The sequence below is a fragment of the Apteryx rowi genome, unplaced genomic scaffold (assembly GCF_003343035.1).
Source record: "Apteryx rowi isolate R43461 unplaced genomic scaffold, aptRow1 scaffold_74, whole genome shotgun sequence".
Taxonomy (NCBI): Eukaryota; Metazoa; Chordata; class Aves; order Apterygiformes; family Apterygidae; genus Apteryx; species Apteryx rowi.
In genome coordinates, this window is record NW_020451027.1 from 1,492,904 (window position 1) to 1,519,395 (window position 26,492).

The 26,492-nt window shown below is 36.7% G+C and overlaps 3 protein-coding genes across 12 annotated transcripts in view; 2 read left to right on the plus strand and 1 right to left on the minus strand.

Moving 5' to 3' along the window:
* The window catches only part of FAM102B (family with sequence similarity 102 member B), a 27,421-nt gene extending 19,825 nt beyond the window's left edge, over positions 1 to 7,596 (plus strand). For 2 of the 5 annotated variants that reach the window (XM_026087836.1, XM_026087840.1), the window contains exons 7-11: positions 204 to 299; positions 1,617 to 1,806; positions 1,897 to 2,024; positions 2,430 to 2,499; positions 4,083 to 7,596. In XM_026087836.1, coding sequence (XP_025943621.1) covers positions 204 to 299; positions 1,617 to 1,806; positions 1,897 to 2,024; positions 2,430 to 2,499; positions 4,083 to 4,125 — 527 coding nt within the window. In that variant the 3' untranslated portion in view covers positions 4,126 to 7,596. Of the gene's footprint in view, positions 1 to 203; positions 300 to 1,616; positions 1,807 to 1,896; positions 2,025 to 2,101; positions 2,231 to 2,429; positions 2,500 to 4,082 lie in introns of those variants that run through there. The other 3 variants (XM_026087838.1, XM_026087839.1, XM_026087837.1) reach the window with 3 other exon arrangements.
* Positions 5,252 to 26,492, minus strand: part of HENMT1 (HEN methyltransferase 1) — a 21,805-nt gene continuing 564 nt past the window's right edge. Inside the window, exons 1-10 of one of the 6 annotated variants that reach the window (XR_003257045.1) lie at positions 26,080 to 26,215; positions 23,854 to 24,001; positions 20,465 to 20,596; positions 18,751 to 18,863; positions 17,509 to 17,643; positions 16,812 to 16,994; positions 14,972 to 15,149; positions 12,390 to 12,843; positions 10,023 to 10,169; positions 5,252 to 8,805 (exon numbers count right to left, since the gene is read on the minus strand). Coding sequence is in view for 4 of the 6 variants with exons in the window: in XM_026087831.1 (XP_025943616.1) it covers positions 12,427 to 12,843; positions 14,972 to 15,149; positions 16,812 to 16,994; positions 17,509 to 17,643; positions 18,751 to 18,863; positions 20,465 to 20,581 (1,143 nt within the window). In the remaining 2 variants the exon portion in view is untranslated. The other 5 variants (XR_003257044.1, XM_026087831.1, XM_026087835.1 and 2 more) reach the window with 5 other exon arrangements.
* The window catches only part of LOC112976525 (histidine-rich protein PFHRP-II-like), a 3,536-nt gene continuing 538 nt past the window's right edge, over positions 23,495 to 26,492 (plus strand). The window contains exons 1-2 of the mRNA XM_026087886.1: positions 23,495 to 23,637; positions 26,201 to 26,483. Of these exons, the coding sequence (XP_025943671.1) occupies positions 23,574 to 23,637; positions 26,201 to 26,483 (347 nt within the window). The 5' untranslated portion in view covers positions 23,495 to 23,573. The remainder of the gene's footprint in view (positions 23,638 to 26,200; positions 26,484 to 26,492) is intronic.

Sequence of the window (26,492 nt, forward strand, 5' to 3'; positions counted from 1 at the left end):
AGAGAGCACTTATTCCTTAACATGCATTATGTTTTTTGCAGCACTTGCATCTTTGAAAGGTTAATTTTAAAAACAAAACAAAAAAATAGTGTCAAGTCCCTAATCACATTTGGGAAATGTGATATTTGAGTCTAATCAAAATTACAGGCAGAGTACGAATAATGCTGGTTTTAGCAACATTATCTTACTTGCACGTGTTGCAGATGTCTCGGCAAAGAGTGCCTCAGTCCCAGACGAACTTGGTGCATGTGGACATTCCAGAACATCGAGCTATGCAAGTCAGCAGTCAAAACTGTCAGGTAGCTGTTAGCAATTTTTCTACAAATTGTTCTTCTTATTAACTTCAAAAATTTTAGAACTGCAGAAAATAAGTATATTTTGTATGTTTAAGAGAAGTTTGAACTTCTGAAACTTTTTCCTAAGAGTTTCAGGTTTGGAGAGGGGTTTGTAAGAGGGGAACAAGTTGGGAGGGTAACTTCTTTCCCCTTAAAGCATAATTTATTACCTGTTTGGATGTGACACAGCTTTTTCCCTTAGCTTTGTCACACCAAGTAATGTCTGAGAGAGATTCTTACCTTTTGTGTGTGTAAAACCAACTAATTTATGAATGGAGGCTTGGTCAGCTCTAAAGCTTAAATGGAAGTAATGACACACCGAGTTATTGCATTTGTTAGAAAGCAAGAGTTATTTAGATTAAGAGAACAGACTTACTGGAGATTGATGTTGCCATCATTTATCACTGTATGTTGAACAGGAYAGCAGGTAGCATTTAAGAGTGCTTGAATGGCAAACTATTAAGAAAAAAAAAAAAATCCAGAAACTATGTATTGGGGGAAGGAGGCTTTTTAGTAATGGTTCTGCAGAAAAGCAGCTGGCTTCCCTCTATAGCCTTGAAACTTCAGTCACTACACAGAATATTTAGTAGTGAACCTGGAACTGCCCATGTACTCCAAATTGTATGTTTAGCTTTCAGTAGAGCTTAGCCATATGTAATAGGAAACAATAACAGAAGTTAATTGATTTAAAAAAATTTTTTTTTCTATGTAAGATCAAGAGAGAACAGATTCATGTTTTTTCCCCACGTGGGAGAAATCAAATTGGACAAACCAAAATTAAAGGATACATTGACTGAAGCTGATTTTTCCCATAGTGAAAAAGAACATAAAAAGTCACTGCCTTTAATAAAAATACTTCAATCTGTCATCTACTTCTACATGCAGGAAATGAGCAAAAAAATTAAAGGACTTGTTTATCCTGCACTTTTTTTAACAAGATAATGAAAAACATATCCAGTAACTGTGCTTGGTCATTCAAAAAAAAAGGGGGAAAGAATTTATAACAAAACCCCTTTCTTCCCTAAAAATGTAAAACAAAACATCTAGACTAGCAGATCCAAGCTAATTATAAAGTCATCTGAGAATAAAGAGAAAATGGCATGTGCTAGAATACAAAAAACTAAGTGAATTGCCTAGTTTGTGTATGCACATAACATTTGTAAGGCTTCTGAAGTCTCTTTTCAGGAAGTCAAAACACAAGTTCTGCTTTCAGGATGATAAAAGGTAAGTGATGACCTTGGCTGTCAACAGCAGACATAACCTAGCTCTCCCGTTTCCCAGCAGGATACAGTACGTGTCACTCTAGATCATCCAGTTTCTCTGAACTCTGCCACAGGAGAAACGCCTCAGTGGGTAGTACCTCAACGGGAATTGGAAGTATTCTAGAGCCATGTGAAGAGGGTGACCTAAAGGTAACGGAAATGAACTTTGATACATCTGTTAAAGATGAGTCCTCAGAAAAACTCTGCAGGTATGTTTAACTTGAAAGGCTTATCTAACAGAAGTAAAGTGTAATTTACTGTATCACTTCTCAGTGCTCTAAATATATTCATTTTTGCAGGCATCCTGTGAAGCAAGACTCTGTGGAGTCACAGCTGAAGAGGGTTGACGCTACCAGAGTTGACGCGGATGATATAGTTGAAAAAATACTCCAAAGTCAAGACTTCAGTTTAGATTCAAGTGCAGAAGGTATGGAGAGAAATAAGGAAACTTGAGGAAAGTTGATGCACATTACAGACCTTAAAGAGAATTCATTTTCTTCATAGTTCCAGTTGCTTGTGATCATAAGGAATATGTATCTGGATCACAAAATCTTCTACTTGATCCCATCTCCCAGAAGTTGAAAAGACAGACCCTTGCATGACTCCAGTAACTTTCCTAAAGGATTACTCTAAGTATGAAAAGAAAGAACACGGGCAAATCTACAAGAAATTTAGTTCCTCTAAGCTATAACGTGTGAAGTTCAGTTTCGCATTGCTTAAAATATTTGCATCAGAAAGAATCATTTACAAAATTGTTAGATTTTAAATAACTTAGTTTTAGTTAGGGCAATATTAAAGGAAGCTAACATATGTTAATTTGCTTCATTTTTAGAGGAAGGTTTAAGATTATTTGTGGGCCCTGGTGGAAGCACTTCTTTTGGAAGCCATCATCTACCTAACAGGTATGTAGCCTGAACAATTAATCCATGGGTATCATTAAACAAAAATGCACCTTATACAACAATTATTCTGTATATACCTTCTTAATCTTCAATTTTTCCATTCTGCATCATTTGAGGGACCAAAAAAAATAGATTGTCAGGTTTTAAGCCAGAACACATAGGTTAGTTCCCAAATCCAAACTGAGGTGCCACCATAAGCATTCTAACTTTTGGAAGTCCTGAAGAGTCTCAGTTCCAAAATCTTCAGGTACGAATAATGTTTTGGTATGGACATAGGAAATGGGTGCCAGTTTGAAATCTTAGCTTTATAGACTTACTATATTACTTTGGAACTGGAAGGAAGTGTAAAGTGACTTACCCATCCATCCTTATAGTACCAAACTCTTCTCTCTCCCTGATATCAAGCCTAACTTTCTTTCCTTTAGTTTTGCTCACAACTCCTTTTTGTTCCATAAGCTACGTTTTTCCTGTTTCAGTAGCTTGTTCATCTTTCACCTAGTTGTAGCCCTAAACACTCTGTTTTGATAATCTGCCTCAGACTATATTCATGTAATTGCCTTTGTTAGAACTGGACAGAGTTATTCTTCTTTAAAACCTCTTCAAATACTGTACAATATATGCCTTAAGCTGAATGTAGTCTTTTCAGACTAGCAAACATTATAAAAAGCTAAGAATACGCTCTAATACAAGGATTCTGCAGTTCAGTATAACTTAAGATTTTTTTTTCATTATCTCAAGAAATTAACATAGCAACTGTACTCTAATTTTGGCAAGTACCTCTGGAATTAGGTATGGAGAGAGYTGATCATCTGCTGACAGTAATAAAAACATTATACAAGCAAGCAATACTGATGGCTAAAAGATAAATCATTGGTTTATTTGCAGACTAGGCATGCTTATTTCTATCTCAGATGATGTGTATGGGTACAGAACACAATACAGTAGTATATGGAGACATCCAGTTTTAATTTAGTTACCAGAATGGTCCAGGCAGAATATATAATAGGTGTCTCTTACTAAACCAGAGCTTGCCCTCCTTTTTACACAGTGTTGCAAGTTGGCACATAAAATTTCCCACTATGCTCTGTCATATGGGGAAGGCAAATAGAGTTCTGTAACTGTGTGTTCACAATTTGATGTGAACAAAGGACCGCAAGACACTTTTCTTGTATCTTAGTGTAAGAGGACTAGCACTTATTGTTTTTAAGTCCCTTTCCATTTTTTTACTTATATAAAAAAAAAACTCTATTAGCTGAATATGTTAACGCTGATTTCTTTTGCCCTAAAGATAATGTTTAAGGAATTATAGAGAAGTCCAACAATAACTTCCTTTGCAGGTCTTAGTAACATTATTTATCATTCCTTGTATTTGACTGTATGTAACACAAAACCCTTTAATTCATTATGCTGTAGGTTATTCAATGGCATGATAACAGTGCACGTTTTCTAACCTTCAGACTTAGCTGTTCTGATGCAAGATTCTCACTCTTTTTCCAGTATACTYTATTGTTTTTCTGTGATACTCACTGTTTAACTTGCATTAAAATCAGAACTGAACTAACGTCTTTCAAACATTCTTTCAGAGTAGGATCTGGAGCATATGAACAAGTGGTGATAAAACGCTAGACTAGAAGAACTTGAACAGAAGAAAAAAGTTGGAGCTCCAGAGYGGATATGTCAGTTCTTGTCTGCTCTGTTATAAGAGTTGTGAAAGACAAGATGAACTGAATGCAAGGTAGCTGGGTGGGGGTGGGGGGGTCTTTTTTCTTTTTTAATTAATGGAATGCCTCTTGCTCATAGAGCTTCAAATCTTCTGTGGTATGAAGGCAATGTTTAGCCACGTATGCCTTGTGCAAGCACTTAAACTGTTTTTGTAAGCTTTACCTGATGTTAATGAATTACTTGCTTTGTAAGTTGTGTGAAACATCTTTGTGGAAGCATGATAAAGAGGTCCTATTTCAGTGTTTTATACAGGAGATCAATTACGATGATATGCTTTGTTTGTAACTTCTTTCCTAAAGAAGCCTTACCTTTAAGGAATCAGTCTTAAATGAACCCGAAGAAATTAATTGGACTTAATTTGATCCTACCTGCAATTTTAATCTTACAGCAGCTAATTCCTTCTATCAATCAGAATTAATATGAAGTAAAGATTATGGTCTCCCCAAAACAGCCCAACTATGATTTAAACATATCCAAAACATTCTCTTTAAAGTATTGAACATAACCTTATTGTACAGTAGAACAGTAGAGGTTAGCTTCAGATGCATTTTAAAAAAGCTACTACTTAATAAGTATCAACTATCCATTAATAGGTTGTGTTACTTCTAAATGAAGTCTAGAGGATTAAGCACATCAAAATGTGACACCTGGCTCTGTGTAAATGATAAAAGAAATGGGCTTCATCATCAAAATACCTAGGCACACTAATGTATTATCCAGAAAGCCATTTTGTCTCTGGGATTCTCAAGTCTGGAGTTTAAAGCTTCTTCCACAGAGCCTTGAGATGCAATGGATGGTACTGTTTAACAAACTAGTCAGTAACTTACACCACTATGAACTTTTATAGCTGAATCCTTCACAGCTGCTTAGTGCTTTGCTTGTATTTTGAAGGTGCCTTGAGGGAAGGGGAAGGTACAGGGAGGTTAAACTCTACTAAACAACTTAAGCTTTAAAAATAGACAAATATCTAAACTACTATAACTTACTAAGAGAAGCACTTTATTGTATACATTCTCTCAGCACTCTGAGAAAAGCTTTACTGTGCAACAGACCTGTCATTTCATGTCATTTCATTTATTTCTTCACCATCTGTCCATTATTACATTAAGGTAAATGTACTGTATTTAAATTTGCACAAATAGTTGACTGTGGCAGAAAAGATGAAAAATCTTTTAAGATTTCACTGAAGTACAAAAGAATCCATTTTGATAGGGATGTATGAGGTGAGACAGTTCTAATTCAGGCTTGGATCTGCTGTGTTTTAATTGTAAACTGCAGATACTTAATTTTGTTATCACTTATTGTATCAATAAGGCTTGAATTAAATAAAAATAGAAATAGTGTAGCCACAGAAGGCGCTGGAGGCTTCAAATCTTCTCAGATTGATGTCTGACATCCTGTTCAACAGATTTTATGTTTTCCATAAATTCATAGTATAGTTAAACTCCATTTTTATTTACATTTTAAAGGACATTTCAGAGTATGAAGTTTGAGTAATGTTATTGAGTATGATGAGTACCATAATTGAGAAATAGCTCATACTTAAATACTTYTATTTCCTACTGTTCATTATTATCTCTTTACTTTGGACTGTTCTAATAGGTTAAAAAGTATAAATACAAAGGTTGTATTTTAGCTGCTGTTAATTGTCTGCAAAGAAATATGTGCAAAAATATTTCCACTGTGTTAATGGGGCTAGAAATGTATGCTTGTATTACTTTTTTTAATAAAGTATTTAGATTTTTCTATTTCAAAGTCAAATGAGAGGTATTTTTATGAATTGGAAAACAGATATAACACTTTTACAAAGTGATCTAGGACCCAGTAACTGCCACTTCTGACTTTCCTATAAAATGCTCATTTTTATCATTGACTGCAAAGTTACTGATAGTAGAGCAAAGCTTAAAATTTTCTTCCCTCCCCTGAAATTCAGTAGAATATGTGTGCAAAATCTTTTTAGCCCTTTAGCCCATCACTAACCAGAGGGGAAAAAAGTAAAATATGCTAAAAATAATGTGGTGGTGAGAATGACCTATGGCTACAGCTGCCATTTCTCCCAAATTTCAGTTTTCTCTGCTCCATGAAGAAATACTAATAGAAGTTAGATGAATGGTTCTGCATTGATCAGCTGCTCATTTTATTTTGTCTCCCCCCCCCCATCCTTCTACAAATACTAGTAATTCTTGGCTTCTGAGAATGTCAAAATTGAGTCATTCCATCTTCAATCTACTTCTGCTCGAAATACAGCAACTTGTTATACTACACTCTGATGTCTGCTCTTCCTAACAGAAGAGCAGTCACAAGGCTAGCTTATCTTGAAGGTAACCCAAGCTTCTTCACCTGATATAACGTTASTTAAACAAAACTAAGGCAGCAATAGATGCCATTATCATTTTGTTCAAAAGAATCTTAGGATTTGTAAAGAACCTGAAAAAAAAAATTGTTCTAAAACATAAGTTTTTATTGCATAATGTCCAGCCTTTGGCTAAGATACTAAATTAATTACTGCCAACTGTTATTTTCCTTCAATGCCAATTACACAGCAMCACTAATCAGCCTGTGTATAAAGAATGAAGGTTTTTATTGATGCCAGGTATTTAACCTCCTGTTATTACCTTGTTTGAGTTCTAAAGTTCAAAAGCATTTATGTAGTTGTGGTTTTTGTCCTCCATAGGAATTTTAAACAGAAAACACATAATAACTGCTAGTATTCTGCCGTTTCTCAAAGCATGAGTTTCCTATCCTGTTACAAAACTTGCACACACATAAAAAAATCCTACTGCAAGTCAAAAATGCATGAAACAAGTTATATTGCTTTCAGTACTCCTGAACATTGGTACACTTTTGACAAATCCGTCAAAAGCACATAACTAGTTAGGTGGTTGTGTACTGCACTACTTGGGGGGGGGGGGAGATACAGTTAAAGTATACTTTTAAAACATCGTACAAATATTTATGTAATTCCTAAGGGTGTTTCCATAGCCCAGATTTGTATTCTATGTTAAAATACACAGCTAATTGACATAGACTAGGCATTTTGTTTACTAGAAACCAATTATTTTCATGCCTTGGGAGATCCTTTAAATAGGAGGGAAGTTTACATGGGAATTCAGCTTTTAATAAAGCTGTATTCCAGTATTTTATTGTTCACACTTTGAGCTACAATTCTTTGAAGAGATTCCATAACTGTGCGTATTTTGTAAGTAAGTGGAATGTGACTTTSATATTTAGATGTGGTATTTTCTTTTCTGTAAACTGTTATAAATGTATCAGATTGTCATTTAGTAAACTGTTTGGGGTATGGTTTTGTTTTTACTTTAAGTACATAATGCAAAAGTCTCATGCATTCAATAAAGTCATGTCTTCAGCTTGGAATCTGTTTCTAAACAACTTTTTTTTTAATGCAAAGAAGGCAAATTTAATTTAAACCTTAGTAAAGTAAACTTCAGTTTCTCTRTTTCTTTTCAAACTTTCCCTCTGCAGCTTATTAGACTTCATACCTAGTCTAAAGTATTAAATTGCATCATCAGTATGTAAGTTATATATGTCTCCTGGCTACAAAAACAAATATGTACCATTATCCAAAGAAATTAAAACAAGTATTAAAATGAACAAGTACTTAAACTAGTCTTAAGCTTATTTCTTTAATGCATAAGGGATATCATGAATTAGCTAGTTTAGTGCATGTTCTGGGAAGCAGATCTCCATTTTATTAGGGTATAGGAAACTAATAACTCCCATATGACTTCTCACTTAATATATAATGAGTCTTATCATGCAAATAAAAGTCAATTTTAAAGTTTCAGGCATATTAATGAATTAGTTATTTAACAGCCTCCCCTGTGTCTACAACTAACTGTACTTGGGAAAAGTAAGGTCACTGTGTATATAGTCCCTCCTCATCCAGCAACTGACAAAAARGTTAATCCTTCTCAATTGAGTTTAATGACTTACAGTAGTTAAACTTTTCATATAGTATGCATAACTTCAAAAAATAAGGAGGTGTATTTGCAAAAAAAAAACAAAAAAAAAAAACCCACACTTATGGTCTATGTATTTCCTTTCTCATCAGTGCACCCCCCTGCATTCAACACAGGTATAAAGAAGCTTTTTGGTATTGCAGTAAGTAAATAGCTGTTCTTCCATTGAAAATTCTAGGTTGGTGAAAATTGCAGATAATTACAGTACAAGCTACTGTTTTGGCACTCGGTTCAGTAATCAATTTATTGTGCAGTAGGGATTAAGAGTTTTTACTTTACCTCTAGAGCTGTGAAGCACCAGAACTTGCCTGCTATCACAGAACACTTAGGTGCACTTTGTGAACCTTCCGAGGTGGGACTACAACATACCGGCAAAGACTGGCATGGGGGAAAAATGGCTCTATAATTCTTGAAGCAAAACAAGTAATTCTGCCTTCTCCCCACCCAACTGGTCATTCCTGCCTGCTCTCCTCCCTTTACTCCTTGAACCAGCGCAAGCTTCTGTGACAAATAAGTTGACTCAATTCCCTGTATGGCCAAACAGCAGGATCTGCCAACAAGGAGGAGAAAGGCAAACATTTTCTCAATATATTTCTTGATGTTTCTGTGGGACAGATTAATTCAGTTTTGTTGCTTGCTTGTTAAAGACATGAAAGCATTAAGTAACATGTTTCTAAAAATAAATCAGAAGGGAAATCTGTAAACCCAAGTTAGCAAACAAAAAAAAGCTTTGCTCAAGCTCAGAGTTGCATGTACTAAAACTAAAATTGTTCATACACTTGTAGTCTTTTTAGTACCTCCTCTTATGAGCTGGTAATATTTCCCCAGTATCTTCATTTAAGTATATGCCAGCGTTACTGCATTTTATTTACAGGATGTTCCCAGTAATGCAGTACTGAACACGAACAGTTCAGTTTGTTTTGTATACCAGAAAGAAAATGCAATGAACTCTTTGCATAAAAATTATTCTGCCATTTCAGCAGCTCTTTTCCTGTTTCCTCTAGTCTCTTTCAATAGAAGAATCCCAACAGCTAATCGTTATGAGATGCACATAAACCAGCTGTAACTGAATGATCCAAATCGCATTTAGCAACCTAACGTTAACAAGCCTGGAACAGAGCCTAACACCATGGAAGCCCATGAAAGAAAGAACTGAAACAGAAGTTTCATATTAGCTCTAAGATCTATTCATTTGGGAAAGGTCTGGGGAGATGGACAATTAACTCCTCAGGCCTCCAAAAATTCAGGATTGCATTTCGTAGGACTCTGAATTAGGCAACTGTTTTTTTGTTTTATTAAATATAATCTGAGAGTGTATTTTTTAAATTTATTCACATATATATATATWTTTTTTAAACTTACTTCACCTAAAATACTATCATCAAAATCATTCTGTTCAGCCATTCTGACCATATTAAATCCCTACTAGCTTGCTCATTAAGTATCAAGTTATATCCTTTATATTTAAGATACTGCACTGTATTTTTACCACATTGGCTTTCTTGTCCACCTTTTTTCCATGTGCTTTCTCCAATTCTCTGCTTTGGTTCAGATGCCACAAACAGTGTATGGAACTGTTTTCTTCGTCTGGACCTGTTATCATTCTACTTTTAAACTCTTCAAAACTAATAATTTGGCTATTTCCCAAAACTCGTCTCTCTTCTGATGCTCTTTATTCACTTTTGTACCTGATTAAACCCAAACAATTGCAAAAATAACTCAAATTGCTTGTACTGATAATTTTTTTCTGCCAAATCAATAATCTTTCTTCCCCCCCCTCCACACACACATCCCCCAACAGTGCAATATTTATTCACATACCAGCATACAGCCTCATTAAGAAGATTTCCTAAAGGAATGAATGCAAGAAAGTTGAAGCAAACAAAATCCTTTCCAGCCCCAAATTCAGACTGTAAAGCAGCTGTGATTTCTATGGAATTAAATGCAGTTCCCAGAACAGTTTTACTCCTGTAAGAACACAGAAGTCAAAATCTTAGAGTAATTTTACAATTATTAGCCAGTTCAAAGCAAGTATAAATTGAGCAAGTAGTTATTAAGCTTCTTCATTTTTTCGCCAAATCCCCGTGACAGTCATAAATGATAATATTTCTTATTTCAGGATGTTTTATCAAAGGAAGTCAATGACAGATCCACTTTGTTTGGATTTTAAAATTTAGAACAACCTAAGGTTGATCTGTTTTGAGAAGTGTGCGCCATCTCCTGGTCAGTAATATCGTCACATGCAAGCTAAAACATTTAGTCTGCGTATACTTCCTTACAGCATCCTAGTTTGAAACATTGGATTGACCTTGGGCTGTTTTAAACTGGAAGTTTAAATGTGACACAATAAATACTGCCTTTATTCACAGATATGCGTAGAAGTTTAATTAAATATTAGCTGAACACAGAATTGAAGGCAAATATTCCAGATCTGGAATCCTCCACCTTCCTTCCCCTCACTTTAAAATGATCAAGCTACAAAGTATACTAAATAAAAAAATATAAACAAGAGGAAATTACACGGGAAGTAAGAAGTACCATGGTCCAAAAATCTTCTAATTATACAAACCATGCAGTGAACAGCGGAGATATTTTCTAAGAAGAAACTAATGCAGCTGGACTCACTCTCAAAGTTATTATAGTCACAGTTATGCTTATTAGTGTCCAAAGAATATTTACCAATTTTGAATTTCACATATATTTTAAACATACAAGGTATGGCAGGTTGGTATCACAATGTTTAAAAATCATTCTAAATATTGCATTAAAAATAATTTCTAATAAGCCATTTCTATTTATTGTGGGAGAAAATTATCCCACAAAAGATATTATTAAGTGAGCATTTTTTAATCATTCTGTATGACAGAGCACTGCATATCATTCTTCTTTCTCTGAAGCTCAGAAACTGAGCCTGTTATAGATTAACCTTTCCTCAATTCAGAGAAATTTCCCTTTATGTCTGGTCTTTCACTTTAACCAATTCAAGCAAATTCCAGATATTCAGAAGGTAGAATACAGTCAGCCCTTACACAGACTTTTTATTTTTGGAAAGCTGTGAAACTTTCACGTTTCACAAACACGAAGTCAGTTTCTATAATAACTGCTCATTCAAAGCTGCCAAAGAAATTGTGAAATATATCTGGAGTGAGGCCTTTTAATTAACCATCTCTTTACTCTTAAGTACCACCTTGGGTAAGATAAAATTATGTATTTTGGGTATGAGAAGAAACTCAAGAAGTTGCAGTGTGTAACTGTACTGCACCTGTCAGAATATGCCAGTCCCGTGCACCCTTCAACATTTCAGTCTTCAGAAGTCAAGAGTCTAACATTTGCTTACTAAGCATCTACACATACAATTCAACTCTACTTAGAAAAGCAGCTATCTTGGCCAAGCCACTGCCAATAACACCCGTGCTTTTTATTTCTGCTGAATAAGTCTGCAAGAATTTTTGGACAATAACTGCACATGAAAAGGGAGAATTTTTCCAGATACTGTGGGGCCAGATTACCATTCACAATGACAGATTTTTTTCAAAAACAGAATAGTCAGAGATACTGCTTTCAAATTAAGTAAATTCAGCTTCCAGAGAGTTACAGCATGCAAGTTATTTCCCAAGCAGCAGTTAAGAAGAAACTGGAGAAAATAATTGTGGGAATCTACCCATTTCTGCTAACGTACATTCAAGGTCATGGTACTTTTCCTCATTATTGAATTTCCTGACCTTCAACCATCTGTGACATATTTCAGTTTATCTGGAACACTATTTAATTTTCTCCCAGACTGACTATGTGCTCATCTTGGAAACAGCATCTGCAAATTTTATTCTATTAAGAAAAAAATCTGCCCTAAACCTAAGCCTGACTCATATTATTCAGCATAACAATGTAGTTCTGTGTTCTCATCAACTACCCTTGGAGCTAACAAAAGATTACCAAGGAGAATCTAGTCATAACTACTACTRCATTTTGCTTCTTCATGGGGATTAATGCCTTCATTTTTAACACCTGACACTCTTATTCTAAAAATCCTGTGGTTTTGAGTGATCTTTGCCAGAACCATTAATTTACCACTAAATGAGAGAGGTGCTAAGGGGTAAATACTGGAAGGTTTAACTATGAACRTAAGTGCCTTTTGCAGCTCTAGTTAGCATACAGAACCCACCAGGCTAGAGCTACAAAAAACAATACCTTCATTACTTTAAACTTTGTGTGAGAAATCTGCAATCTAATTCTCTTCCTCTTCATTTTCATGTTCAGTATTGACCATCACAGCAGAACCATCACTGCTCAGTGTGACCTTGCCAGTAATAAGTTTGCATAACTTGTCAAACGTGCCACAAAGTTGATTCACTTTGGGAAATGAAAAGATTTTTGTAAGAGGTATATAAACCACATTTCCATTGACAAATGGCTCCATGCTTCTTTCAACAGCCAGTTTTTCAGGATCTTCTGAAACACAGTTCTTTGAATGTTGGAATTTAGATTTTATCTCAGCAGGACTATCATTATACTCCTCATGTTCTGATTTTAAATGGGCCAGCAGACTTCGCTTAATGACCTGTGCTGTGAAAACAACTTCACTGACCACTGCATTCTGCAGGTACTTCTCATCTTTAAGACTTGGATACACTGCTTTGAAGACCTTTACGACATACAAGAACATATAAAACAATTATCATTATCATAGACTCATATCTCAACAACTATTTGTTCAAAAGAGCTTCTAAAATGTCAGTATATTTTTGGATTAAATTCTGTTTTGTTTTTGGCTTTAAACATTTTCAGATAACAGGAAAATTAGACAATATCACTGGATTATTATACATCACAACTACAATGGCAATTAGAAAAGTTAACAGAACTTCAGAAAGCAGGCTTATATCTGCAAGCTACACTTGAAGATCAGTCAGGTGAAGATCTGCAATTCTTTAATTTTTTTTAGTCATTTTCTTATTTTCCATATTACTGATCATCAGCATCTGGTGACAGTCCCACAGCTACGTAGATTCTGAACTGCTTCCAAACTGTCATGAAGAAACTGTGGCTGTGACTATGCCTTTTACTCTGTTTTCAGAGTGAAACATAAAAACCTGCTCTTTCAGATGCAGAGAATGCTAAAAAATCCTGCCACATCAAAATCAATCAACTGTGGTATGTTCTACACTGAGCTATACTCCAAGGGGATTAAGAAAACTAGGCAGACAACCTCGTTCCCACTAGCTTACCAGGCAGTGCTTTATACCACCAACCCACTACCACTAGTCTATGACAATTCCATATTACTTTCCGATTAGATCTTAAAATCCATTCCCCTAAAATGGTTACTTAATAAAACAAAAATTAATTTGATAGCCCTGTTTTCATAAGAAACACGTAAGATATAACGGTTCTCTTGTTTAAACTCAAATGGTGTTAATGTCAAAACTATGTCCATGAGGACCCTGTGACAGAACATAATGAAAGCAATTTTTAATATGATATGTCAGGCACCTAGACACATTTCAAAGTTGATTTTTTGAGGACTAAAAAGCACTTCAGTATTCTGATAAAGACAGCAGCAAATAGGTGAGATTTCAAACATATAGAATGTCTTTATAGCTTAGAAACTACAAAAGATGTTCCTATAAATTAAAATGAATTTCATTTCAGGTCACAAGTAACTTAAAGATACATATATATTTTTAAACAAAGATGTGAAATATTAGAATATGCTCACTGAAACAAATAATTCAAGTCCTCATAAGATCAAAAAAACCCCAATATATTTGTCTTTTTGGATTATTACTTAATGCTCAGTTATCCCCGAAAAAAAAAAAGTTCTACGTGGCACTTAATTAGATGCATTAGACTTTGCCGTTGTGATGTATTGCAATATTCAGCACAGTACTTGACAAAAACGTTATCTAATGTTACCTAATTTTGGATCTACAACAGTCCTGACAGACTTGTCCCTACCAGTGCAAGAACATAGAACAAAACTGGGTCCCTGCACCCAAAGGTTCAATTAGAGGCAACTATATATCATAGTATCATAAAGTACTAAAATATTAAGATATTCAGTCCAAAAAAATTCATTTTTTGCATATTCCTACATACTATTTTTCAAAACTCTAACACAAAACTTTAGTGCTAAAAGGACTAAAAGCCAGAAAGCTTTAGCATGTGCCAGTGGAGAACAGGGTACTTGGCAAGATCCCACGCCTCTGCAGAAGTAGGAACTGGTTACCTAAAACCACCAAGGTTCAGGAATGGACTACACCACATGCTGCAGAGAAAGGCAGACCACACGGCACAGGCCCTGTCAGTCCAATTTCAGCCGAATGCCCACCTTCTGATAATAYATCTGATGAGGCCGTGCAGTCCTTCAAAACATACATTCCCTGTYAGAAGTGCATTTTTTATTGTTTTTGTTTGTTTTAATGCATCTGGAACAGTCTGTATCAAGTGCCAACAACCTTAACAGCCACATGATAGAAAAGAACGATTACAGGAACGATTATATAAACAGTGTCACAGGATATCTGGAGGAAGGGAGAATTTTCATTCTAGGGATAACAGCACGTTAAAATAAGAATGGTTATACATATTGCTATTTAGCTAATTATCTAAAAGTTAAAGGCCTGTATATAATTAGAAACACATGGACTTAGTGCATGTTACAGAGCTAAGGCCCAGTAGCAAGAGTAGATTGCAATGGTAGTAAGAACACTTCACAGGCAGATTATAGACTATTTTTTTAAATCCTCCTGTAGAAAGGAAACAATACTTACAGTTTTGTAAGCTGCTTTGGTGGGTTTCTCAAAATGAACACTTTCACTGGTTTGGGAATATTTTCTTACAAACACACCTATTTGGGTACAAAACCCAACATGCTCCATTCCTGTTGGTGGGGGCCCTACGCCAGTAAATTCCACTGAGTAATCGTAGCATCTAGCAATACCTAGTGCCCTGAGAAAAACAACATAAGCTGATCATACTAAATACTCACCTTTTAATGTGATAAACACTCACTCTCTTAGAGAAGCAAGATCCTGACCCTGTGAATGCTCAAGCACAGTTTCTTTAATAGTATTGCTCGCATGCCAGAAGAKAAGCATTGTCAAAATTTTTGCTGTATCACAGCTGCAATTGTATTCCTATCATGCCCTGAATCATTTAATATCAATAATTTAGGTAACCAAAAATTATTATTTCTAAAATATCTACATAGAATATACATATTCCCAGTTGCTTACTCACTGTCTTAAAAACATTCAAAAATGAACTGTGTACAAAAAATAGCAGTTTTAGAGCACAGAACTACTTAAGAAGAACCCCTAAAAACCCACACACCTCCCAAAAGCCACAAGAGACTAGCTCAGGGGAGGTAAGGTTTGTTGTAAATGTAGAAAGAACAAAGTCCACCAGCTCAAGGTTACAACAATGTACATGGCATCTAGATGAAAAACGATCTTGTCGTACTGTAAAACCAGTACAAAATGAGTGATGGGACCAGGAAGCAGGGAAATAAAACGGCACTACCTACCTGCTGCATTCTCCATGAGGAAGTACCGATTGAATTTGTATCTTACTACTTTTAGAGAATATTGCAATACACATACTTCACAGCACAAATTTAAAGACCTTCTCATGCTTACAGCTCCAAAAATATCGTTCTTTGAGGGATCTCAATAGTTCTAATTCATACATATCTAAAAGTAGAATCTAAATTTACTTTAATTACTTTAAGTCATATAAATAGTCTCTCAGATATTCATTCTACCACGAATAATGCAGGCAGGTTTTAGTATTATTATTCAAGGCAATATTTGTTCTTCAACTTTTTCAAAGCTATCTACTTAACAATCACTGCATACTTCAAAAACTAAAGTCTATGGAAAAAACAACCTGATTTAAGGGGCAGATTTCCCAAGCTACAATTTCTGGCAAAAATTTGGCAATTGAAGTAAGGCATCATTTACTCTAAATCGTATTTTCTTCCACAACTGCCCGAAACTTCAATGTTCCCATGGGATATATATCCCATTCTTTCCTTTTGTTTTGATTACACCTGCTGATATTATAGGGAAACATACCTTGTGCAACCTCTGTCATGTTCATATGCTTTGCATCAAATCTTTTGTTGTGCTATGATCCACTATAATGKCCTTAAATTTATTCAATATGCTCTGCTGTTGCGAATATTTGATAAATTTGCTTGCATACTCTTACATAAAAGTCCAGAGTAACAGAGTGAGCACAGTTCCGAGGAGCTTATGAAGCATTTCTATAGCAGGATATTATGTTAAAAGGCTTATTTAATACTTTATACTTTTACTGTATAAACTATAATAAATATGCATAAAAAGGGAAAACAAAGCTTTTAAATATTTTTGCAGAGYAGTTACAATAAAAGCAAGCCAACTTAAAAGCATCATAAAATGCAAAACTCACRGAGTACACTTAACTATTTATATTATAATAGTAAAGAAATGTTTCATTAAATCAGTAGTTGTGAAACTCCACTGACACAAAACCACATAGAGAAACCATACTGAAAAATTATAGCTATCCCTTTCTCACATTACTTAACATTCAAAGCTGTCAGCATATGACGTTCAGTAAACTCACCAGCTTTGAAATTCTGCTCGGTTCCATTCAAATTTGTGGTCTGGATGCCTGAAAAATGTCACTCCTGGAAGTAACGGGTTAAATTCTGAGTTTGGAGTAGTTATCACAACCATGGTTGGAGCCATGAAACCAAACACCACTTCAGGAAACTTTTCCAGTTCTGATTCTTCCAGATGCTCTATTCTGTAAAGCATAAGTTTTCGTATGTCCTTAAAAACACCTTACTATAGTTTTTTAATCTTCACAACAACTAGTTAAATAAAAAAACAAAACAAAAAAAMCCCACAGCCCCAAAGTCCTATCTGTACCTTGGAATTTTAAGCCTAGGTCTGCAATATTAGACTGGCAGTGCAGTTTTTTGTCTGAAAAGATTTTCTCTTGCATTTTGTTCTCTTTCATGCATATTCTTTTTTCCACCATGAGCTAGCACCACTAGAATTTCTTAGTATGATTAATTTGAGCACAAATTAGAAGGCACCACCTTCTGCTACTCTTCTGCTTGAAAGGGTCGATCAGGTCTGTATGGAGTAAGGACCTTACATTCTAAGTTCAACCCTTGTTAACTTGGTGAGTATTGCAACACTTAGGTACCATGCCAAAGAAAAAATACAGCAAGAAATGTGGAATTCTGATCTACTTATAAACATTCATAAGCAAGAGGCTAAAGAAAGATGTAGTATGTTGGCCCAATACTCACAATTCAATGCATGTTATCAAGTCAAAACCACACATGCAGGGATCTTTGTGAGCAACTGAGCCATGATGCAACGTAACAGTTAGAGATCTTTCAGCTGGTTGCAAATAATCACCAGGAAGAGGAGACAACCTATGCCTACAGAAGTATAAAAAAAAAGTGACATCAAATTTTGCATGCAACTGTACTAGCTGATGTCCTACTTTGATACTTTGTAAATCCCCTAAAAGTTAATTCTTTTAAAGGAAAAAAATAATTTCTAATGCAAACAAGCAAACTCTTTTTGTGAGTATCTACAATAGGACATAAAGAGCAGAGGAGTTAATCCAGCAGTTGTCCTTCATGTTTGGAAAAAACAAAACAAAAAAATCCCACTGTACTCTCAAGCCTCTCTGAAAGCAGAGGATGCTGTAAATTCTGATAGTAGCTCAACTCTAGAAACACAGTAAAACTCATTAAGACATGCTTTATAAGGTTTTTTGGAAGTTACTAGGCAAGCATATTAACCTAATTTTATTTTCTAAATAAAAAAGAATGAGAACTGAAATGTATGTAAAAATTTTATTCTGAAATATGGTATCAGATAAATAAAACATAAGAAACATTAAATTTAGTAAAAGTTCAATTTTCTTCATCATTGAGAAAGCACAAACAGCAATGTCAGAATCTATATCCTACAAGTTAAGTAAATGCATATTAATCAGCTTTCAAGAGATAAACTTTGGCATTCCTCACCAAACTGCCTCAGGATTGACAGATTATATAAATTTCAAATTTTAGAGCCTCCTCAGCCAGACATAAAAACATTGAGCTAACCTTACCATTTTAAAAAGGAAAACAAGAATGAAATCCACACCATGGTCACCGAAGGAGTGTTACATACACATTTTACAGAGATCAGCTTTGGATCCCATAGTACCGTCACATATGAGCATACACAGAACTAGTAATACCAGCGCCATACAATGCTTTAGCACCATCACAAACGTGGTGTGCTTCCCAGATGCACGCACCTTCCGAGGCTTTCCGCGCCCTAGACCTTTGCTGCATTAGGCAGCGTTATAGGCAACGACAGCCCACAGTCTCCCTAGTAAATCCGACACAGCTCATAATGTAGGCAGTCGCCCCGCAGTAGATAACTCTGCATTTAACCTTGTTTAGAAATTCTTGACAAGAATGATGTCACATTCCACTAGGTCAAGCCAAATACAAACCTTAAATAAACATAATAATGCAAGAGCTTACATTTTCTCCTTCATCACATTCTCACAGATATCTAACCCAGCTAACACTTCAATGCAGCTGCAGAATTTTAGCATCCAGAGAAGAGTACAGTCAGCACATCCCAAATCTGCCACCTGTAAATTAATAAAAAAAATGTGTAGATGTAACAATGTTAATATTTCTAAGTAATTTTGAAGACTTTCATAAAACACATTCTATATTTTTACCAGAGTAACATTTTTATGACAAAGTAAAACATTTCACAATTGTAACTAAAATATACCGTTTCATGCAACAGGATAAGCGACTCTGAAAATTATTTTTAAAACATAACATAAAGGTCCTACAAGATATTCTGAAGGGGCTGACCTTTTATTATTACACATATAACCCAGTACATGTAGAACATTCTACTGACTCCAGAGAAGGTCTTCCACATGAAGGCATATTCCCTCAAATAACTTGAAATATCACTTTGACTGTTAAAGCTGTAGTAACTATGAATTTGCTGTAGGTGTACATTGACCACTGCTTTTCACTCGACTACTCTCCATGCCATGCAAAACACTGAGAATAGGCTCACCAGCAGCCAGGTAAGTAGCAAAGCATCTACATAAAAACAAGTTTACGGTCCCAATCTAATGTTTAGGTGGCTGAGGACATTCCGACCACAACATCGAATATATAATAGATACCTTTTATTATAAGCTTAAGAAGTAGTTGAGTAGAACCCCAAACAAACCGCACCCCAATTTTTTTTTTCCCCCTCAAGCTCTCTGGAAGTCAAAGTTGAAGCACACTGCTCAGTTCTGAATGTGGAAATCCTGAGTTGTTTCTCTTACTTACCCCTACCCTGTGGGTAACCAGAAAGCTCCATCCCCCTCACCCTCCCACCCCACAAAAGAAGTTTTACACCTTAAGACAGGACTTTCAATCCTTTAAATACAGATACAACACTCCTGAATATGTTCAATTTAAAAACAGATCAGAATGCCATGACCTCCTGGACTGGATTAGCAGTTACTAGCAGTATGAGTACGTGAGCACACAGCTGCTGCATTTCTCATCAATTGGTTGCACGCTTCCTAATACATGAAAATTAGTTTCACAGAGTTACACATTGAAGATAGTGTTAATTCTCAGCTTTCTGTGTTTTTGACAGAGGTGCTGGGGAGGCAATCACATTACAAAAGAGCAACCACTACACAGCACTCCTTAATTTATATTTCCAGAGTACTGAAAACAAGAGTGCTGGGATATTTGGCCAGGAGGGTGGTGAGTGGGGGGCAAACTTCAAGAAAGTGGTCACTTCTCACATGAGAACATCCATGTGAATGATGAGGTAATACTGATACTGTACAGGGAACTATAAACCCCAGAAAGCAAAGGGAATCTAAGTTAAAAGAAGGGAGAACCAAAAGCCATAAAACCCCCAAAACATAAATTAAAACCAGAATGCCACCTACTCTCCAGAACAGGGTATTTTTCTTGTTTATAACATTTTTCCCCTCTTCCTATCAGTTAACATTAATTATATGCACTGCTGAAAAACAAAACAGGATCACCAGCAATGTCTGCTGCAGCAATTTGGTTTTAACAATAGTTCCTTAAGTACTGTTGTTTGGTAACTATGTCATGAGATTATCTAGGCATTTCCTATGTTCCTGAGACACTTTATGCATTTCCTTTTTTTTTTTTTTTGTATGTAAAATGCAAAAAGACAAAACATACCAACCTTCTTAGGTTTGTATTTCCCCACTAAATCTTTGATGAACTGGTAACGTTGTTTGTACAATGGAGGTGTGAATTTAATCATTCCTGTAAACAGTTTTTCTTGAACGTTCTTATCCATAGTATTTTGATAACGCTAAAAAAAAAATAAAAACCTTATTTTTTGGAATATTTTATAACATCTCAAATTACATAGTTTGCTATTTCTTGTGCTTTTCAACTCACAATTAAGCAGAGGTAGGCCTGACCTCACTTCTATTTAAGAGAACATCAAAAATGTAAGAAGCAAAATTGGGCCTCAGCTACTTCCCCCCTCCCCCCCCCATTTATAATGATGTGAGTATCCTTTTTATAAAGCAATTATAAATCATATACAATTATAAAAAGCATACTTCCTAATTTTCGTCGCTCTCAGTTCAGCACACCCAGCGTTTACGCAGACTACCGCAGATCTCCCTTAGCTCTTCGAGCAAGCGCAGGAAAGCGACGCCGCATCCAAGTACTGCTGTCCTGCCCCTCACCTCTCACTTGCCCTGTCCTGTCCTGTCTTGCCGCTCGGGTGACTTCGTAGCCGGATCGGCGTACGCACGGCCCCACGGCTCACCAGCTTCGGCAGAGCAACGAGCGCAGGGCAGGGTCCGGCTAACCGCCGCCGTTCAACAGGCGGCGCCATCCGCGCTGCCCCCGCGCACGGATGGCACGAGCGGCCCGCCGCGGGGCACAGGCCGCTCTCCGCCTGCCCCGGCGCGGGGCACAGGCCGCTCTCCGCCTGCCCCGGCGCGGGGCACAGGCCGCTCTCCGCCTGCCCCGCAGCGGCGCCGGGCGGCCGCGCTGCCTCGCCGCCCTCTCGCCCGGGGCCGCCATTTCCTCCCCCTGCCCCCGCCCGCCTCGCCACCGCCAGCCTTTCCCCCGCGCCTCCCTCCATCTCCTCCCGCCGCCGCCGCTGCGGGGCAGCCCCCTCCCCGCCTCGGGGGGCGGCCGGGGGGGCACGGGCGGCCCCCGGCGCAGCCGCAGCGGGCGCCGAGGGGAAGGTCGCAGCTCTCTCGGGGCGGCGGCGAAAGCCGGGGGCTCCCGGGGCTCCGGCCTCCCGCCCGCGCCGCCCCGAGGGACGTCCTGCAGTGTGAGCCTCGCACCAGCACGCCCCTGCTGTGACTGATTGCCCTGCCGGCGCCAGCCTCCTTGCGTGCAGTCAAAGGGGGCCTTTGTGCCTCCCTAACCTTAGCACTACAAAAATTAGTAAAAAACGTTGGTACTCATGCCACTTCTTTGTACTGTCAGACAGGATCTGGGATGATTCAGCACAGTTCTCATGTCTGAAAATGTATTATTCTCTGTGGGGCGAATTTACACTATTACCGCTGGTCGTGACATGAAGTAAAAGAGCTGTGAGGAGGAGGAGTGAGGTACAGACTACAAAAAGGAAAAATAATGTTTTTGCAAGATTTCATTAAGTGTTCTTCACACAGGGGAGGAGGGGAAGATTTGTCTTTCAAAGCCACCAGCAGAAGAGGATGACAAAGTAGGCAGCTTTTCAGATTTACAGTGAAAGTGGAAAGGAAAGCTCAACTCCAAATTTCCCGTTGCTTTTTCTATTAACAAGTACGTAAAGTGTTTTGCTAATCATAAGATGGGACTGCTATATAGCAAGTAGCATAATGCTTGCAGTTTGTTTTGTATGCCTATGACTTAAAGGAAGGAGGGAGGATTCTGGTGGCAGTGGTGATGGAGAACATGTAAGTGTAAATTGTCCTAAAAATAGGATCAATACATTTCCTGATGTATCTTCCATATATGGATTATACATCTCATAAAGATTTATCAATTTAGAAAGTCTAATTTAATTGTTTTCAGAACATTTGTTAATTAAATTATAATTCAGTGTTCTTTATTTAGTTTTCAGAAAATACCAGAAATTAATATGCTGATACCTGCCTATGGTGCCTTAAAATCAAGTTTTGGCTAGCACTGTAAGCTTCACAGGATGTGGCCCAGACAGAGCATACGCAGTCAGCAGCAGGTTAGCTATGTTGTTTACTCCATAGCTAGCAAATGCATGCAAGCGTGCTTGCAAACTGAAAGTCAAATCAGTCTTTCAGCTGTCTCATATTATTGCAATTCTGTTATGTTTGAGCTTCTTTCTTTTTCAGGTTTTGGAATACAATAGCATTTATCTCATCTTCTTCTTTGTATTCATTTTTGTTTCTGAGTGGTAGAAATAGGGAATGGTCTTGCACAATTTTACATGTTTTTCTTCGGTTGTAATCAAAGGCATTATGTAGCAAAAGAATATGTAAGGCTGCTTAAGAGATTCTATTCCCAAGCACAGTTTGGATTGCGAACATTTCTTTTTTTTTTAATAGGTGTTGCAATATTATAAATTTATTTTAAAGTATATACAAAACCTGGTCAATTATTTTTAATAGGATTTCCCCCCGTCAAAAATTAAAGAACTGTACAACCAAATTTGGCCATGCACAAGCATTCCATTTGTCTAGGGAATAATTCTCATAAAGTCTCTTTGACTGGTCCAGTAAATTGATTTTATCTTTTACTTAGGTTTTGCTTTTTAGAAAAGCAAACTCTAACTGAGATAAGGGCATGAATTGACTAACTTGTGTGAAACAAAATAACCTTATGCTAGGTTGGTGCTCATGACTCCTGGTGGAGGCTCTTTGTTTTATAATTCAGTTTCTTTTTGGCAGTTGATTCGTTATTTAACCTTGAATTCAGTATTTCTGTATTGATTAGACTATATACAAACTGTGCATAATACTTTCACACCTCAGACAAATATTAAAAAGTTTGTTAATAAAAATCCTGCATTTCTTGGCTTAATAATACCATAGATTCTGGTATACTGTAAAATTCTACTCATAATTCAGTATGATATTTTAAGAACAAAAAATATGTAGGGAGGAACAGTAGTGAAGTTCTAGTATTTAGCAAAAGTAACTCCATAACACGTTGTGAATTTGCACAATTTTGATATAGCTTGCAAGCCCTCACCCCCAAAAGTATCACTGTTCATGAAACCTTCTTCAGAATTATCAGTTTTATGTTAATTCTGGACTCGCAAAGCATATCATCACTAAAATATCTTTCTCAATTGTTCCATGGTAGATAATGAAAATGGGTTGGAGATGGGAACTTGTGAAGATTGTCAGTGTGAAAGAGGTGGTGAGCACTATTAACAGTTTTAATCTGATAACTTGCTTTGACGACTCTAGTGTATTTGATCTCTTTTTCTTGCTACAAAAAGGTTCTGAAAAATTCCTCTGATTACTCCATATTACATCAGATAAAATTTGTTTGTATTACTCCCTCATTGCAAAAAGATAAATTCCTCTGATTTACTCTGTCCAAAGTGTTTATGTTATGCAGTGGTATACTTACCTAGCCAGCAGTCTCAGGAAAGCATAGAATAATTAAAGTTGGAAGGGACCACCAGAGGTTATCCAGTCCAACCCACTGCTCAAAGCAGGTCTAATTCAATCGGGTTTTTCAGGGAACTTCAGTTCAAAGATATTTTTCACATTACAATCTGCAATTTCAAACAGAATATTCAAGGTTTATTCAGTTTAATAAGCCCTCAAATTAAGGGAGTTATTCTTAGAGATTCTTATTACTTTTATACAGTATAGAAAGCAACAAATTACATAAGTATACTGAAATAAAAGTACTCCACACTAGAAAATCATGAATGAAGAAATCCTAAATTGCTGAAACTTATTTCTTACTTCAGTAATTGGGATGAAAACGAGAAAAACAGATGCATGCCATTCTTGTACTTTCCYGTTAAAGTTGAGATGCATATAATTGAATGTGATCGCTAAAGAAATCTAATGCAGCAACACTGCCAAAAGACACTACACCGCACTGACATTTGAAAGGAAAATACATACAGCAATACTGCTCAATCTGTAATTCAGGAGCCAACAACCATTCCTCTCAAACAAGATTCAGAGCATGTTTAATGACTAAATGCTACCACCTTTCTCCCCAGCTTCAATTTATAGATTAGGCCTGTTCTAGAAAAATTATAAATTAATTTGTGTGAATGGGAAGTGAGGTTAGGCTCTTACACCCAAATTGCCATCATCTTTTTTGTATAATTGTATATAGTTCCTTACTGTTTTGTGAGTCAAAAATTGCCTTTTGATTGATTGCTTTTGTTTTGTCTCTGATTCTGTATGAAGACCAGCTGGGATGCCTGAGGGAAGAAAATCTAATCTGGGACAAATGGTTGCACTTATACCAAAGGCCTCAGCATCACCAGCAAAGAGGGAATGCCTAAGAAGTAGGAAAATGCTATCTTATACAGAGGAAAGACATTGAGTTACTAGAACATATTAACTAAATATTCTAACAGGAAAAGATAAATGCGTGAATAACAATTCGGATAATAGAAATGATAACAGAAACACAGGATGTCTTGAAGTGATTATTCAACAAAAATGAGAGAGGTACTCAAAGAACTGAGTTCTCAACAACAAAAAGCACACAGCTTCAAAGAAAAATTACTACTCTATTACTTTTACTTTAAAAGGTAGTTGAATTAGCCAAATCACGTAAGCCATATGACAAGGCTGTAACTCAGAAGAACGTTTTTGCTATGATGACAAAATGAGAAGAAAATATGTATACAAAGCTCTAGAGGCATCTCTAAAAGCCCTCTTTGAGATTTGTAATCTATTGGGACAGACTGTCTGATTAAAAAAACAAGACACTTCGATATGAAACTGCTCCATAGCAAACTGTCCCAAAATAGGTTTACTTTATTGCTTTAGGATGCTTTTTTAGAATTAATTTTGTGATTTGTTCTTTTAATTTCATGTAAGATTAAGTGGATATTACTGCTGATGTGTTGAGGGTCAAGACTGTAGCATGCTGTAGTATAGAATTAATGTTCTCATTCTGTGGACATCCTTGGAAGTCAGATGACATGGGAAGAGTAGGCCAAGAGGAGGCTGGTAAAGCTATTCCTAGAAAACATAGGCGTGAAAGCAGAGACTAGATAGTAGAACAGGCAGTTYAGAGAAACTGTTAACTGTCAGAGTCCTGGTAAGAATGTCTTTTTGCTTTAGTAGGAGCACTGCCTTAAGGTATATTAAAGGGCCAGAATAAAGAAGATGAATAACTGTCTCCTAGGTGTTCAAAGGTCAATGTGTAATGAAAATGAAGAAATACTCTACTGTTATGTCTAACTATTTATTTCCTTGTTTTTGAATTAAAATTTAAATTAGTTTTAAACAGCATTATGTAGAGATGTTATTTTCCATGCTTCCATATAAATGTATCCCTCCACCTGTTTCCTGAAAAGCTGAGTAATGTGGAACCGTTCTGTTTATGAAACTAAATTAATTTTGTTCTACTATGCAGACTGCAGTCATTTCAGTGGAATTTAGTTGATTTTGTTGCACAGTCATTTGATGTTTATAATCTCTGCAATTCTCCCATTCTAAATCTTGCATTGTCTCCCCTTTGTACTTCAGGTTAAAACTTGACATTGAAATATGTAACTAGTTTTTTCACTTTTTCAGAAACATGTAATTCAAAAACTATTGGAAACGTGTGAATAGTAAGACTTAAATGTAACTTGAAAATTCAAGGTCAGTTCACCTATCAGATGTATTTCAGTCAAAACTGGATTATTTTCTTTTCTCTCTTTCTTGTAACCATTTAAAAATAGAAAGTTATTTTCTTGAATGCAGCTGTTTGTTGTGTTTTGTTCTCTTTTGAGTGCATTCAGCTGAAAAGGCTCTGATGTATCCTGGGCACGCCGCCTCCACGCACACCTCAACGGACATCCCTGGGCACGCCGCCTCCACGCACACCTCAACGGACATCCCTGGGCACGCCGCCTCCACGCACACCTCAACGGACATTCCCGGGCACGCTGCCTCCACGCACACCTCAACGGACATCCCTGGGCATGCCGCCTCCACGCACACCTCAACGGACATTCCCGGGCACGCTGCCTCCACGCACACCTCAACGGACATTCCCGGGCACGCTGCCTCCACGCACACCTC